The sequence below is a fragment of the Solenopsis invicta genome, chromosome 3 (assembly GCF_016802725.1).
Source record: "Solenopsis invicta isolate M01_SB chromosome 3, UNIL_Sinv_3.0, whole genome shotgun sequence".
Classification (NCBI taxonomy): domain Eukaryota; kingdom Metazoa; phylum Arthropoda; class Insecta; order Hymenoptera; family Formicidae; genus Solenopsis; species Solenopsis invicta.
In genome coordinates, this window is record NC_052666.1 from 26,663,019 (window position 1) to 26,679,315 (window position 16,297).

The following is a 16,297-nucleotide window of genomic DNA, read 5'->3' on the forward strand; positions in this document are numbered from 1 at the left end:
TTTATCGATGTTGCGACGTTTATTACAACAAAATGATCGTGAGAAAAATTTATGCATGTAAAAAAATTGAATATTGAAAAATTGATAATCATGATTGAGATTAAAGATTTTGCAATGATGGATAGTAGTATTCTGTATCCGATTAACGACATTGATTACTTTGATTATTTTAAAATTTTATTTGCAATCACGATAGCAGAAAATTAATACTTGACATGTATAAAATTTAGTTTTAGATATTAAATTTTAATTTCAAATTTTGATGTACGCTGTATTATTGATTGTGTGGTTTGATAAATCATTATCATTTAATTGTCACATCAAACATTAAAATTAAAAAATTTTTAATATTAAAAAAAAAAAGTTTACACGATGTTAAATAGCATTAATTTTCACAATTCTCGCTTCTTTTCGAGTAATTAAAGATGATAAGTATCATTTAAGGGTAAAAAATAGTACAGCTGGGCGAATGACGAACTTCTCTCCCGTCCAACGTGATTACCTCTTTATTTCTCGCTGATCTTGCAAGACGCATGTTCTTTCAGCACCGTGATATATAGTGTCACAAGATTGGATGCAATTACCACGAACTGCCGGATTCCGAGCGCTAATTTTATGTTCGCACGTAATTTTAGAGAGACGTAATACGCACATTTCCAACGACGAACTTCTATTTCTATGCCGAGCATAAAAAGAAATGAAGACGAGTTACCTAAATTTCGGCAAGCTACCTAAAATTCTACATTAAATGACTACTTAAATAATTACACTCGAGTTACACTAACGATCGAATTTAATGAGATAATTAAAATAGCGATCTTAACGAAATTAAATATATTCTAAATATCTTCACATATTGCTATTTCATCAAATATGAGTTTTTACTTTGTTATTTACAGCAGTCTCTAAGTAGTCCTCGCTTCCTCGCGTTATTCTTACCTTCTGTTTATCGAGGGGCGCTCGATCGAGCAGGTTCGTTGGAGAAAGAAACGCACAAGAAGCGGCACAACGTTACTCCTGTGGAGAAAATCGATCGCTGACTGTATTTGTTTCTATACAATTAAGCTCTTTCTATACGATCGATGCTTGATACACTGGCGATACATTGAAGCTCCAATCCCAAGGGGAAAGTCATTCTCCAAACGCGATAAATTGCAATTCGATCGGTGACCGAAATCTTTTCACGATATGCGCTAGGCAAGGCAGGAAAATGTAGTCGTGAGCTCGGCACGTCGCGCAAAGAATCAACGGTGCTTCTCGATGTTTTCTGACAAAAAGGATATGAGCTCCTCGGGCTCGTAGCGTTTGACGAAACACCCGATTTAATTCTCTTGCGACGTGAACGCAGATATTAACGAAGTTACGTATTTTATACTTTCGCGAAAAAATATTCCGCGCGAATGTACCGAAGGATTCAGCGATTGATACGATGACGGGCGAACGCGCTCTGCAGAAAATAGGCGAATTAACCAAAAAATCAATAAGACTTTATTTTCCAGATTTTCCATTTTAAATTGATCAGAAGCTAATTTTCTTTTTATAGGCAAATTCGAATTTCTCTGCACGCTTCTGCAGTGAGAAATATGTAAAAGGACTGAAAGATTTGAAAAACGTTTTACAAATCTGTGAAATTATTTCCGTTTTATAGAGAGAAGTCTCTTCGGTGAACTCTGACTCGCCAATTTTTCTGCGGGGCGGGCGGCACAGGCGGACTGAAAACTAATCGAGTGTCCCTGTTGGGTAGGATCGCGATAAGCGCGACCGCCAATTGGTCCTCCGAATCGTTTGTCAATGATTTGTACACGTGTTGCAAATTATAGATTTACTCCACTGCACATTTCTTTCCTTCCTTTTTTTCTTCCAACACGATCTCTCTCGCGTGCTTGCACTGCGTGCATACAACAACACATGCGTATGCAATATACGCGATTCACAATTAGCTCTTTTCATTTCTTTGTTTTAAATATATATATATGTATATATGTATTTCGTTTACATTTGTCGCTACGTCTCAAAGTATCTCCCGTTTTAACATTTACTCTCTCACTTTCTCTTTCTCTCTTTCACCTCGCATTCTCTCTTTCTCGCGCGCGCATTCTCTCTTTCTCTCTCTTTCTCTCGGGATCTGCATCATTAACGGATTGTGCACATATACACGTACAATTAAACATATACGACGTAGCAGTCGTTGAGAACATCCATGATTGACTTTTGCTACAATTATACAGCTTATTTAGAGTACAACTGTTCCGTTATACAAATGATTTTTTCTCAACGTGACGTCTGCGATGTGATGTTTCCTCTTTTCTCCACGTATGTGTGTGTCTGTTTCCGTTGCTCTTGCACTATGTGTGTGAAGTGTATTGGTAGATAATTGTTTTACCATTAACGCAGTACTATTAATATTAGGCGTATATATATAAGTACAGTTTGCACACCGTACGATACATACATACAGATGCCCGCGACAGCCGGAAAAGTTTCTTGCCATTTTATTGATTAGTATTTGGGTTACATCGATAGGTCGGTCCTCTTTATCTGCGCTTTTACACCATTCGCGTTTTCCTCCTCTTCCTATTCTCTCGCCAAAAATATATGCACATAAAGAAAAGAAAGTAGAAATACGAAATATTTTTTTCAGTTATTACAATCTGAGTTGGTATTTTGCTTTACAAATGCATTTATATTGATATCGCGCGTGATATATCTGCATCACGTTTGCATTTTCAATTTTATGTAAATTTCAGTGCTACAAATTAGACATTGCGCGTTTAAAATTTTATATTAAAAAAAAAGAGCGTAAAATCCATGGATTCAGTCATGGCATGGATTACAAAATCTTTATTCTATTTCATATTTTTACTTTCACTTTTTTTTTATTTTTGTCATTCAAAGTGGAGAAAGTATAGAGAAAGGAGAGAAACCTGATTTAAAAAAAAAAAAAAAGAAGAACAGAGACGTTGAAATCCTGTATAATTTCAACAAGTTCAAAGTTTTAATGTACTGTAAACAAAAGTAGACGTAGGAACGATCTCTACCTGCAGGTGAAAACGCGAAAATCGGCGTGAGATCTTTCCGTATCTAATAGAAAAAATCGAACTCGTTGAAATTACACCGCTCTCACAATCAATGCCCGCTTGATAACCGCGCTTTTCGAACACGCATTTTTACACACACGTTGCTTCTCTCTCTTTCTCTCTTTATTTCTTTCTCATTCTCAGTTCCTCGGTTGCACGAGGACGCATTCGTTGTCGGCAGTTCGCTAATTCGCGACGGTTCGCGATCGATCAATTGCGCATTGATCGGTGCACTCGCGGTGTCGCGGGCCGCGTGATCTTTCCGGCCGTGATTCCCGCGAAAAAAATCCACGCGGCAAAATTAATACGTACGTTACACTTCATTACAATGATTCAATGATACATAATAGATACCTTTTTGTTTTTATTATCTCACTTATGTACAGAGGGCAGCTTACCAAGTAAGGTAGGTTTAACGCCGGATGACGACTGAAGTAAGCGGGACGCCGGCACTCCTCGATAATTGACGCCAGATCGATGCTGCTGGTTCCTCTGAATGATTTACAGTACGATAGTGGAATTTTATATATCCGGCCCTGTTATGACCTCGGCCTTCGTCGATCCCGGTAATAATGCTCACTAATGCTTCCGCACTAATCTTAAATAATTTCGCGGAGAAATTGTGCATGCGTGCCATTAGGGTCGATACAATATGAAGTGGCTGACTGATAATTGTTGAACGTTACGCGCGATACCGCGCGTTGACAGTGAAGTCTTGAAAAATTCAGGAATCTAACGTTTTACGGTCTACCAAAGACGATATTCCCTTCCGCTCGCAATCCTGTCGTTCTAAGAGTCGCTTAATAGATAATCGTGCGGATAATTGGTTACACACAGCAAGGACTACACAAATTGAGTTTCTTTTGTCATACAGTTTGTCACTCAATGTGCTTTTGTATTAATAAGCATCAATTTTCGTACTGAACGAGACGCAAATGAACTTGATTCTCGTTGCGAAGTGCAACGAGAAATGAAACGAAGATAGAATTACGAGCACTGCCAGTGCAATCAAGATATTCTCACGAATAACAATGCCGAGACTTAACTTTATAGTTAATATGAACGCTGGAACATATGCGACAATGTGCTTCAACGAGAAAACGCAATTCGGATCGTCGGATTTAACCGCTCTGAGTTTTCGTGAGCGAAAATAAATTGTGCATATGATCGGCGTTGCGCTATCGTCATCGAGACACTTTTTAAATTACAGAAGTTACATGCTAAGTGTACGTCATTGAATCATCGATTGCACATGAATAATCGTATACTATTGATTGAAACGAAATGTTTCAAATGTACAGGGAAAATATAAATTTGCTCAAGTGTCTAAAAATTTAGCTAAAAACAATTTTGTTGGGTCATCAAAATAATTGTATAGGACGTTCAAATTGGCTGCTAGAATGTCAAAAATTTTCACAGCCTCGTTTCCTACATAATTGCCTCGATGATCAATCAGAAGTATATTTAGATCTAAATAAAGCTACATTTTTAGATACTTCAGCAAAATCGTTCTTTCTGCGTCTACCAAAAAAGTTGGATAGCGACTGTTTGCTTTAGAGAATAAGACATAAACTGTTTTAATTTTCAAAACGGGCACGTTACTTTAAAAACATGAAATATTTTTATTTTCAGCGTTGAAAAATTTTTCAATTTATAGTTTTCGATTATATCGCGTCGGATTTATTTAATTGACCGCTTCAATTATAACGTACATTAACGTAAATCAAATCGTGCTCACGTATCACTCTTTCGTGTTTAACCCTTCAACTCCTCTGACCTCCACGAACATTTTAAACATTAACGTTTTGTATTCGTCGCTGAACCTTCGTTGCCGCAATAATGTCACAAATTGTTATAGATATCGCTAAATATTAAATATATTTGATAATATTTAAATATAAATACTCTCTTGAATAATATGCTTTTCTCTAAACAGCTTACAATCGCAACTTCGAAGCGACGTTTGAAAACGTGAACTTTACGCGTACATTATTTAGGTTGTCCGCGTCAAATTAGAGGAGGTGAAGAGTTAATTCCACTCTGTTACATCTCTGATTGATCGGCATTTTGAATTCGTGGAACTTTGCCGAGTGATTGACGCTTATTGTCAGATTTTTCTGGGCGTATCCTACATAATGCATGGACTTGAGACATGGAGTCACTCCCTTTTGCGAGTGAGTCTACAGTGCCAAACATCGAGTGAGCAACATCGTCCCTGCTATAACGATCGTCGTCATTAATCATCATCAACCGCAAAACAAAATGCACTTTCTTTCAATTTCTTCCCCTCGCGCTTCGCTATCTTCTCTCCTTTTCATTAACGGAAATCCAAACATACATCATTCCTTTCGGTTTCAAATCTCGACGCCACAGACACGTGAGAATAATCTTCGTGTATACCATTGATTGTGAAATGATGAAAAAAATTAATCTATTTTGACACAATGTGAAATTCAGTGATTTTTCTGTCGAAAGAAAAATAGTACACACTGTGAAAAATGTCAATTCAATGCATTTTTAAATTACACAAGTACATTAAATTTAATGTACCATATTTGTGCAACTTAAAAATTTGTTGAATTTCACGACATTTTAACAGCGTACGAGAAAAGTACGATTAAAATACATATTTTCGTAAAACCTGCTTGTTTGTTGCTATAAAGTCGTTTTTGTTCAGACTAACTCTAACCGCGACTCAGTTAGATCTTTCGCCCCTTTTGGTTTCCCGAGAGGAAATAAAGAATCGATCAAGTCTCAGTTAAGCTTAATTAACCGTTATAAGAACGTGAATTTATATGATTATCACAATTGACGTTTATTTATGGCAATGAAAACGCGACAATTGGCATATCTTCGCGTATCTACAACATGGAAATTTGAACTTTCGGAAATTATGTCGAAATTCATCCCCGGCTCTCGTCATGCGGATGAACTGAAAGAAGAATCACGACCGTTCGTTCGACGGTCGCTGGCTAACTCGGTCGCACCTCGATGATCACAATCATTATGTATATATTATATATATATATATTTATAGCGTACATTATTCATATATATATCATCTCGCGCCGAGAAAGGATGAAAGAAACCGGACGAGAACGAAAAACGAATTTAAAAATAAATAACATAACGAGAGGGAACGACGAAGTAAGTGGACTAGTTAACACACCAGCGTCGCACACGACACTTCCTCCTCCTACTCTCTTTATCTCTCTTTATCTCTCTCTCTTTCTCTCTCTTTTCTTTTGCCTTTTTTCTAACACACGTAACACACACGTGCACACATGCGCGCAGACACACGCACAAAATACGATCTCTCGGGTTTTCCTCCCCTCCTGCGTGCCGTCGTATTTTTTTTAGCAATTACAGTTAGTGTTCGCTGGATTGGTCGGCTGATCGGTGAGTCGTTGGCCCTTGTTCTGGCCCATACCCCCCGCCCCCATCAGAGTCGGATCATTGTCCAGAGATTCGCTCATCTTGTCGCATATTATGTCCACCAGCGTCTCGAACACCGCCTGTCGAAATGAGAGAGAGAAAGAATCGATCATCTACGTGACCTCGTGATAGGCGGGATCGATATGCCTCGCGTTCGCGTTTACTCCGAGATACAATAAAGCGAGATTGGAAACGTGTCAGAGATTGAAAACGAGGTCTAAAAATAAATTTTCACATTAACTTTGGTTGTGTATGAATACAAATCAACTAGAAAAATTTCTTTATTGATGGATAGAAGTTTGAATGAAGTTAACATTTTGAAACACAATAGCGTACCTTTTTTGCTACAAAAAAAGTGCGCTATTATTTTTTTAAATTTGATAATTTTTAAATAAACTTGATAATTATTAAATCGATATTTAATTTGTTAATTAGACACATTAATTAAGCAATTATTAATTATACAATAATTGTGATTATTATTTTATACAAAAAATTTAAAAACATCTTCCATATGCTATACCTATATGCTATTTTTAGAAACGTGAAATTTGTACTTCTTGTCTGTCAAATAATTGGTTTATCAAATAATTCACTTGCTGAATTTATGATACGTACCTTGACGTTGATGTTCTCTTTGGCTGACGTCTCGAAGAATCGTACTCCTAATTGCTCCGCCAACTGTTTACCCCTCTCGGTGCTGATCACCCTTTCCTCTTCCATGTCGCACTTGTTGCCCACGAGAATTACTTGGGCGTTGTCCCACGAGTAGTTCTTTATTTGCGTGATCCAATCCTGGACTGAATTAAAGGACTCCTCGTTTGTGATGTCGTACATTAAGATGAAACCCATCGCGCCTCTGTAATAGGCCGTCGTAATCGTTCTGTATCTTTCCTGACCCGCCGTGTCCTGCAAAAGTTATTTATACGATTAATAATAATAATAATAAGCAGCGTGTGTGTGATTTTAGATTTTATATTATAAATGAGTTTAATCACGCATACGGAGCGTTGCAGTATTTTTCAAAGTACATTGAAGTAAAAATATACTATATTTTAATAAATATTAGTTTGAATAGTTTCAATAAAATATTTACGGTACATAAATATTTACTCAATAAAAAAATGTTAATAGTTAATATGTAGTTAAATTAGTGGTTTTTGTACTAAATAAATACTTATTTATATTTAGTAAATATTTCATTGCCACTATTATAAATATTTCAAACAAATATTTATTAAAATTTAGTAATTTTTTTCTCTTGCAATCAGTGTAGATTTATAAAACAATTTGTTAATATATCTCTGGTTAAGAAAAATAATTTAAAGCAATATATTCATTATACGTATAGATAAGTCATTTTACTGAATTTCGAAAAAAAACTGTGTTAATATTATAACACGTAAGGACTGCTTTTTGATTTTCAGGAAATTATACGTGACTTGTATAATAATATAACGTCGACTGTATACTGACCCAGATTTGTAACTTGACCCTTTTGTCGTGTCTGAACACGGTTTTCACCTTAAAGTCGATCCCTACTGTTGACACGAAAGCCGAGGTGAAGGAATCGTCCGCGTAACGAAAGAGGAAAGAAGTCTTTCCGACGGACGAGTTGCCGATTATCAGCAACTTGAACATGTAATCGAAGTTTTGATCCGCGGCATCTCTGCCATCCTGACGCGCCATCTGCGAAAGGATTATCCGTGTTAGCTTAACTTATAAATTTAGATCATTTTCATATTTTTTAGTTCTTTAAATATAAAAATTCATGAATTTAAAAAATAATAAAGGCAGGATTTTTATTAAATTCTGGATTTAATATCTTTAAGAGAGAATTCGACTGCAGGATCAAACTTAAATATTAAAATTAAATTGCAGCAAAGTTAATTTTTTAAAGTGAAACAATTTGTGAATTCAGATGTAACTTTAATATTCTTAGATCTATAAATTCAAGAATTTACATGAGAATCAAAAGATCATAATTGAGGGATTCTTATTAATTCCTGGATTTAATATCTTTAAGAGAAAATTTGATAGTAAAATTAAAATTAAATATTAAATTTAAATTAGAAATTATTTTTCCATGTAATACAGAATTTATATGTTTAATAATTATAAGAATTATGAGAGTAATACATATTTTTTTCATATTTTGTAATATTTATTTTGTGCATTAGAAATTTGAAAGAAAAATACACGAGACTTATTTATTGTGATTAGCTTGTCATGTGCACGTTATAAAACTACTCGATACGGAACGAGGTGGACAAGAGGAAGGTGTTCGATGCAATGGATGATGCGAAATTCGTCACGGTTTATCGGATCGCTTTGTCACGTTCACGAAAACGTCGGATAAAAATATCGAAAAGTTTTAGGCACATAAAGCCACACGGGAGAGATTCAGCTTTACTCTGTATCCCGTAGAGTCAGCTTTGGAATCAATTCAACAGCAGCAATAAAAAGGTATTGTAGCTTCAAAACTGTAACTTTTCAGGAAAATTGTTTGTCGAACAGTTTTTCTTTTCGAAAGTTTCTCCTTTGTCAGTTACAACAGAAACGAGTAAATACCAAACTCTATGGGATTCATGTTACAATACCTTTTTGGCTCGTGTTCCTGCCAAAGCAGGATTGGAAGCTGTGTATAACTGAAAACACTCAAAAATGCAATTGCAATATGCACTTTTTATTGAAATTGTCAAATCATAAATTGACCATTCAAAAGCCTTTGACATTAAAAATTTTTTTAAAGATTTTCCTTTTTTTAAATTGCTAAAATATATCTTTAATTCTTAATTTTTTAAAAGTATGACGAAATTTTTAATCGAGGTACAAAAATTATTTTTTCATGTAATACAGAATTTATATGATTAATAATTATAAGATTTATGGAAGTAATCTATTTTTTTATGTGTTGTAATATTTATTTATGTATTGGAAAAATCGAAAAAAAATCTTATAGCTCTCTTGATCGTTCAACTTAACGCTATCACATGTAATTATTCTCATATAAGTCGCTCAACAGTCTCGAGTGAAATTACAAGCGGAAAATTAAATTAAATCCATCGATCAGGAGAATTTATAAATCGTCAATATTATCGTGTATACATATAAGTATTAATTGGAAGCCCATTGAATTTTCTCGCGCTTTTCCCCTTTGCTAGTTGGGTCTCCCTATGTTCGACGAAACAGCACTAACGGATACTCATGTCGAGTCGATATTCCGATACCGGATTATTCCTCTGCGAGGTAATCTCGACGATGGACAGCATCCGGGCCATCCGCGTGCGTAGCTCGAAAACGGAATCCTTAACCGGCGCGTGGGACGCGTTCTCACACCTCTTCGACATCTCAAACGTCACATTTAATGCAACACCCAATCGATCTCCTTTGTCCTTTCGCACTCTTCCCTTACTGCAGCTTTCAATCACATCCCCGGGATCGATCACATCCACCGAGTCTCCGCCCTAGTTTTTAACTGCAATTTTGTTTATTTTTAACCATTTTATTTTAGTCATCTCTAATCTTGTTCTATTATCTGTAACTCAATCACCGTCTTATTCATCGCTTCTCATTTTCATTAGCTAAAACTCATCAACAACTTGTCTCTCTAATCTTGCTCGAGTAACCGTTTCATTATGCTTTCAATAGCTTATTTCGGTAGAATTATTAACTAAGTTTGTTCGGCACTCCGCTTCGATTTAATCTTCCTTCGGATTCAGCGGATGTTTATATTGATGCGACCGTTGTCGATTATTATCGATCACATAGTTCTTCCTTTTTGATGCGACGCAAATTGCAATATGTTGTCTCTCCGCTCACTCAACGCGCTTAATTAATTAACCGAGAAACTGAATGATAAAGGAATTACTGTGAAACGCACTCCGTTCGCGGCAAACGGCATCGCGTTAGTGCGAAATTATCCAGTTCGGCTCGAATAGCGACGCTCGCCCGAGCAAATAACGACGTGGCGACGGCGGTTCGCGGTTCTGTCTTCCGTTTCTTGCTCCACTGTACTGCTTCCCCACGCGCGACGTGTCAACGACGATAATCGGACCTGCGGCGAGCGATAGCTTGCGGTTCGCACAGGTGTCTGCGATCGTTCATGTTGTTTTTGTTTGCTCTTATCGTTTGCCTCTTCAATATTACGTTAATGAATAAGTCTCTTATCAGTGGAATATTTCAAGAATTTTTAGCGAAAACCTGTGGTATTTTTTATATATATTTAATCGTACATTAAGGATGTTTTGGCTATATAAAATAAGCTAAAAGTCAACAAAATTGAAAGCTTTTCTAGGTTTATTCCGTTTTTTCCTGACAACAAAAAAGTTTGATCGCGAATGCCCGAATTTTTGCCCTGAAACAGCTGCAAAGAAGAAAACAATGAAAAATATGATTGATACTGATTTTTGTAGCAAAAATAATTATAGTTTGCTGTAGATTTAAATAAATAACTTTTAAACGAGTAAATAAATCTAAATGAATTTTTAAATATTTATTAAAGTTTTATTAGTATATGAAATTTGGATTTAATTGGTATATAATACTACAATTTTGCAAATTTGCAAATGAGTACTACAAAACGCGATTTTACATAAGAATCGAGAAACAAAAAATTAAATAACTTTTAAACCGATAAGTAAATTATATTCAAATTTTACATAAATACTCAAACATAATACTAGAATATTCTATACAATTTTTATATTTTTGGAAATGTTTTGAGATATATTCTTAACACCGATTTTTTCATTTTAGTAAATTAAAAATTGGAATTGAAATTTATATGCATTTAATAAATCCAGTGGAATGAGACGCTTTGCTAAAAACCAATTTAGGAAAAATTTATTTTTAATAGCCTGTATAACATTGTTATGAAAGGAAATCCAATCCTAAATTGGAGATTCATAAATAAAGATATTCGTGAGTATTATTGGAACATTAAGTTCAAAGCATCAACTTACGCTTATGTCGAAGAGTACCAGAAGCGTTGATATCTTATGTAGAAATAGTAAACATAAAAAATACCGAATATGCCGTATAATAATACATAAATATATATATATGAAAAATTACTTAAGTCTTTTTAAATAAATTTGTGAACGTTTTTATTCTGCACATTTTTCGGAATGCTCGGAACTCGCACGCGCTAAGTAATGTGCTACGAAAATAGGCTAAGCCTTTACAAAAAGAGGGAAAATTTATTTGAACGAAATGACATCTAATCTATTTAGCGTGACAGTAATTAACGAAGGTATCACCTTTCGTCGTAGTTTGTTCTCTCTCTTTCTCGTCTGGAAATAACCGATAAAAATGCAAAAGAAGAAATTTCTTCTAGCTCATCGATTACCGACTTGTCAAAAGTAACGCGGCTATACTTGCGGTTAGAAATAATTGGTGGATCGAGAGCTATAAATACCTGGCCTGTACAAATGTAAAACCAAGAACGAGCCGAGGAACTTTTAGTTAGACCCGGTAGCAAGTTCCTATCGATTTCGCGCTCGATTCGCCATGTAAGTTAATTCGAAAGTAAAAAAAAAAAACGATCTGCTCTTCTGCCGATGAAAAGATCTATCTTGTTTACACAAAGTTTTTTTTATGATGGAGAACACGCTTGAAGATAAAATCTCTAGTGGATTTGAAGTCTATTTCTTTTTCAGTGAGAATTTCGGTAGAAGTTTCTTATTTTCTTTCGCAGTTCCTTAATTTAGCTCAACATAAACATCTTGACCAGAGAGCATCGGTAAAATTTGATCGGAGTAAATTCTTCTTCAAGTTCGTGCCATTTCATCAAATCAACAGAGTTTTGCATTTAAAATCTCCTTCGTTGAATTTAAATGTATTTGTCATTTGAGACTTTCGCTTACGTATGGCTGAAACATTATTGGCATCTCGACATTCTCGATAGGAGACACTCGAGACTAGATCGCAGATGAATCTCGCGGCTCTCGCGTGTCTTCACGTTGCTTACATATATCACTGCTCGCGGAGTTGCAAACGCGCTAAACGGACACGATCAGGACAACATGATCGCGACAATTACACAGGGAGTACTGCATATAATTATTTCGCGAGGCGTAAAAGGGAGAGAATATAATCTCATCCGGAAGATTGCGTCACGCACTCACACATGTTGCGCTCGCACACGTATTACACGGCACGGTTAAAGAAGAAGTAGGACAAGGTTTTCCGTGTGCGATAACGATATCGGCGCCGTATGTCATGTCAACGTTAACAACGGTCGGTTCTCATAGAAAAAGAAAAAAAAAAACAAAAACAGGTATGAGCACCACCTGCGAGCATTGTTGTACAGTATTACGACGATTTCCGTGACGGATGTTGGTGGGTAATTGAGCGTGTCTCGGTGGACAGATGATGATTGAGGCGACGCGCGTTCTACGGAGGTCAAGTAGATACGGAAATCGATGGTGCGACGACGACGACGACGACGACGACGACATCGACGTCGACGGCAACGACGACGACGGCGACGGCGGGACAAGTCCATTTCTTCTTCGCAACTTTGTTTCCGAAGTTACAATTTCAGTTTATCAATCTTGGAAGAATACGTCGCGGTTGATAGCGATGCATGTATCTCCGCTAGCCAACAACTCGACTCGATATCCTATCGCTCTGTGTCATTTAATTAAATTCTAAGATTTCGCCGGGCAAAATTTCATTTAAATCCGCGTTGATATTTGCGGAAATTAAGAAAGGTATTCGTATTAAATCCTACAGGATTTCCCGTGCAACATATGAAACATGGTGAAACGCAACGTCGCGTTATAATCTGAAATTGAAATTGGAATCAGATGACACTGAGGACATGGAATGAATGAGGACTCTTTTGATTTCCCTTCGTTCGAACTAGTAGCCCGATTCGCGGCGAATCGGATCGCAATTATCGCGTTCTCCGATGAACGATCTGCGAGCCGCGCTCGATTCCATTGATTTCCGACGGCGGAGCAGCGAGGGAGCAAATATTTTCGGAGGCAAATCGATTGTCATACCCGGCTGCCCGCCCACGCTCTCTCGTGCTCTCGCACCGCCCGTTCGTAGTTACGTAGTTTCGATTTCAGTACATTCGTAGAATGAACGGCGACGGAAGATGGAGCCTCCGTTTACGTCAGAAGCACGCGCGTTAGCGTAAAAGGAGCGAACTCTTTGAACAGCCGCCCGGCGCGCCTAAGTCGAGAAAAAAAGTAATTTATTTCTTCCAAGATGTTCAACTGATCGTGTCGCGATGGTTTTCCATCGTACGTGAGATTATCCGATTTTTTCAGGTTTTATCTTCTCAATAAATCGACAACGTAATAATTAGTTCGATAATTAAAGAAATAATTAGAGATGGAAAGCAATTTATTTGACACAGAGATATAAAATTAAAGAAAAGTTTTATGTATAGTTTCAAAAAAATATTTTTTTCCAATTTTTGTCTCGGATTTTCTTGGTTGTAGGTGAATTTTTCCAAAAATTTTGTTCCTTTTCCTTTGGGAAAGGAATCGAGAAAATTGACGAAAAAATTGAAAAACTTGATTTTTTACGAGCTTTTGAAACTATAATTATAAAAGAATGAAACACTTGATATATAACAAATGTGAGACGGCGTGTCATGCGAATGATTTTAATTGATTTCTATAATGCGTATGTCATTTTGCTCTAACTTATGAATTATTGCTTGTCTAAAGACAAGCCAGTTATGGCGTTGCATATGTTCTGGGAGTTTCGAGAGGATTAAAGGATTAATCGCTCTTCGTTCGGTGAAGATCTATGAAAGTCACTCTGACAGTTATTACGCCCGATTATGGAGGCCGATACTCAGCTGGGTGTTGCATGACAGTGAGCTAACTTATCGGCCCTGTTCCCTTATCTTTTTTTTTTATTAACTTTGATGATTGATGAAAGAGTTGCGCGAAGGTATTTACGACGTAAATGGCGAGTCTTTGTGAAATCTTCTAGCGCCGAGGATAATAAGAAAGGAGATGATGTGAAACGGATAAATGGTTCGAACTCGAGAATTGATCGGAAGAGGCCAGAGCGTGGTCGCCTACGTCACGACGACTCTACGGCGTCGCATGAAACGCAGAAAGTGAGCTCGAGTGAATGAAAGGCTAGGCGATCATGCCCGCAGTTTTTACGACTGACGGAAAGCAGAAGGAAGAGAACAAGAAACAGAGAGAGAAAGAGGAAACTTTATCGCGTACAACCAATCGTTCACTGTGCACAAAAGCTGTGACATAATGTATAAAAAAAGAAATTTAAAAGAGATTAAAAAGTTCAAAGAGAAAAAGAGAGAAGAAGCAGACATGAAATAGATAAATAGTAACGTTTCCATTTGCGTTCATTAGATCAGTATGCACTTAATTAAAATTAAAGGATTCAAGGATGGAGGATTCAAGGCAAATATTAACAAATGGAAAATATCGAAATGACAGGGATGTAGGCAGAGGCCACGAGAGACCAAGAAAGAAAGAGAGAGAGAGAGAGAGAGGAAGAGTAGGAGCAAGAGAGAGAGATAGATGAAGAAAAATCAATAAGCAAGCTATCGACGCGTTAAGTTTCGCGAGGAAAGCCTCTCTCACGAATTCTTGGGGGTCTCTAATGATCTCCAACGAGTTTTCGTAGAAGTGCCTCGAGGTGTCACCTGGAAGAGTCACTCCTTGGGGATGGGGAAGGAAGCTGTCTCCCTTCGCGGACGACGGATCGCTCCTCGCTGTGATCGTCGACGTGGGAAATCCCGTACGGATTCGCCGTCGGCTGTCGGCTGCAACGACGGGAGATACGACGAGAACGGGATGCACCACGCGCTGCGCTGCGCTCGGCTGCCGATCGATTGATATTTAACGCACGAGGGGGGTCGCGAGGAGGGGGATGACGGCCAAGCGCAGACGGGGAACCTTCCCTCTCGTTGTAACAACGCGCTACCCCGCGATATCTCGCACTACTGACCAGCACGGCACACGACAGGGGGAGTTTATTTCGTAACAGCGAATATAAGGAGACTGGACTGCCCGATCTCGTTGAAGCGTCTCGCGCACCGAAGACCACCCGCTTACCTATAGCTAAAATATCGACCATTTCGTACGACCCCCGCCCGTCGTCGGCCCGATCCGGGGGAAAGATCCGCGCCTGCGCCACCAGCAACCCCGACTGACATCAATATAATCGTGAATAGAAGTACACGTTCGCCGGAGGAGAGAGAGAACACTTGTTGATCCGGGGGATGCCCCGCGAGTATCTCACTCGGAATGACTTCCCGCGACTTCCAATCCGGTTCGATCTTGCGCGAGATTCGCAAATCGATGTACCATGGGCGCCGATAATTATTGTCAGTGCTTTCAAATATTTCCTTACCGATTGAAAAGCCTTTTATTCAGGATTTTTAACAAAAGTATTTTGGTTAAAAATTAAAAAATTCTTCTATTTCTTGTTAGTTATTGATTGGTAATCTTACACACACACACACACACACACACACACACACACACACACACACACGCACGCACGCATGCGCGAGCGCACATGCACGCACACGTACACGCACACGCACACACGCACGCACGCACACACACATTTGAAAAGATTTTTTTGAAGTTTTTAATCTCTATATTTGTAATTTGTTACTATAAAGGAAAAGAAAAAAAAACCATACAGTTGGCAGCTTTTGGTCTTAGATTAAAGAGTTAGATGATTTTAAAGAATCTTTGCAGGTATATTTGATTATTAAATTTCCTATATCTGAAAATTAATTTTATGTCAGATGTTTTAATCTTAGTCAAATGCTT

At 37.4% G+C, this 16,297-nt stretch overlaps 1 protein-coding gene across 4 annotated transcripts; it reads right to left on the reverse strand.

The window, feature by feature from the left end:
• Nucleotides 1-488: 488 nt before the first annotated feature.
• On the reverse strand, nt 489-15,384 carry LOC105207891 (ras-related protein Rab-3). 4 transcript variants are annotated; one of them, XM_011177559.3, is made up of 4 exons: nt 15,157-15,384; nt 7,989-8,201; nt 7,131-7,421; nt 489-6,592 (listed from the first exon to the last, which is right to left on the reverse strand). In XM_011177559.3, the coding sequence occupies exons 2-4, from the start codon at nt 8,199-8,201 to the stop codon at nt 6,434-6,436; spliced, it is 663 nt and encodes a 220-aa protein (XP_011175861.1). In that variant the 5' UTR covers nt 15,157-15,384; the 3' UTR covers nt 489-6,433. The 4 variants fall into 4 exon arrangements, with proteins under 4 accessions (XP_011175861.1, XP_011175859.1, XP_011175860.1 ...); XM_011177557.3 differs by lacking the exon at nt 15,157-15,384 and adding an exon at nt 12,380-12,776; XM_011177558.3 differs by lacking the exon at nt 15,157-15,384 and adding an exon at nt 10,396-10,431.
• Nucleotides 15,385-16,297: the final 913 nt, after the last annotated feature.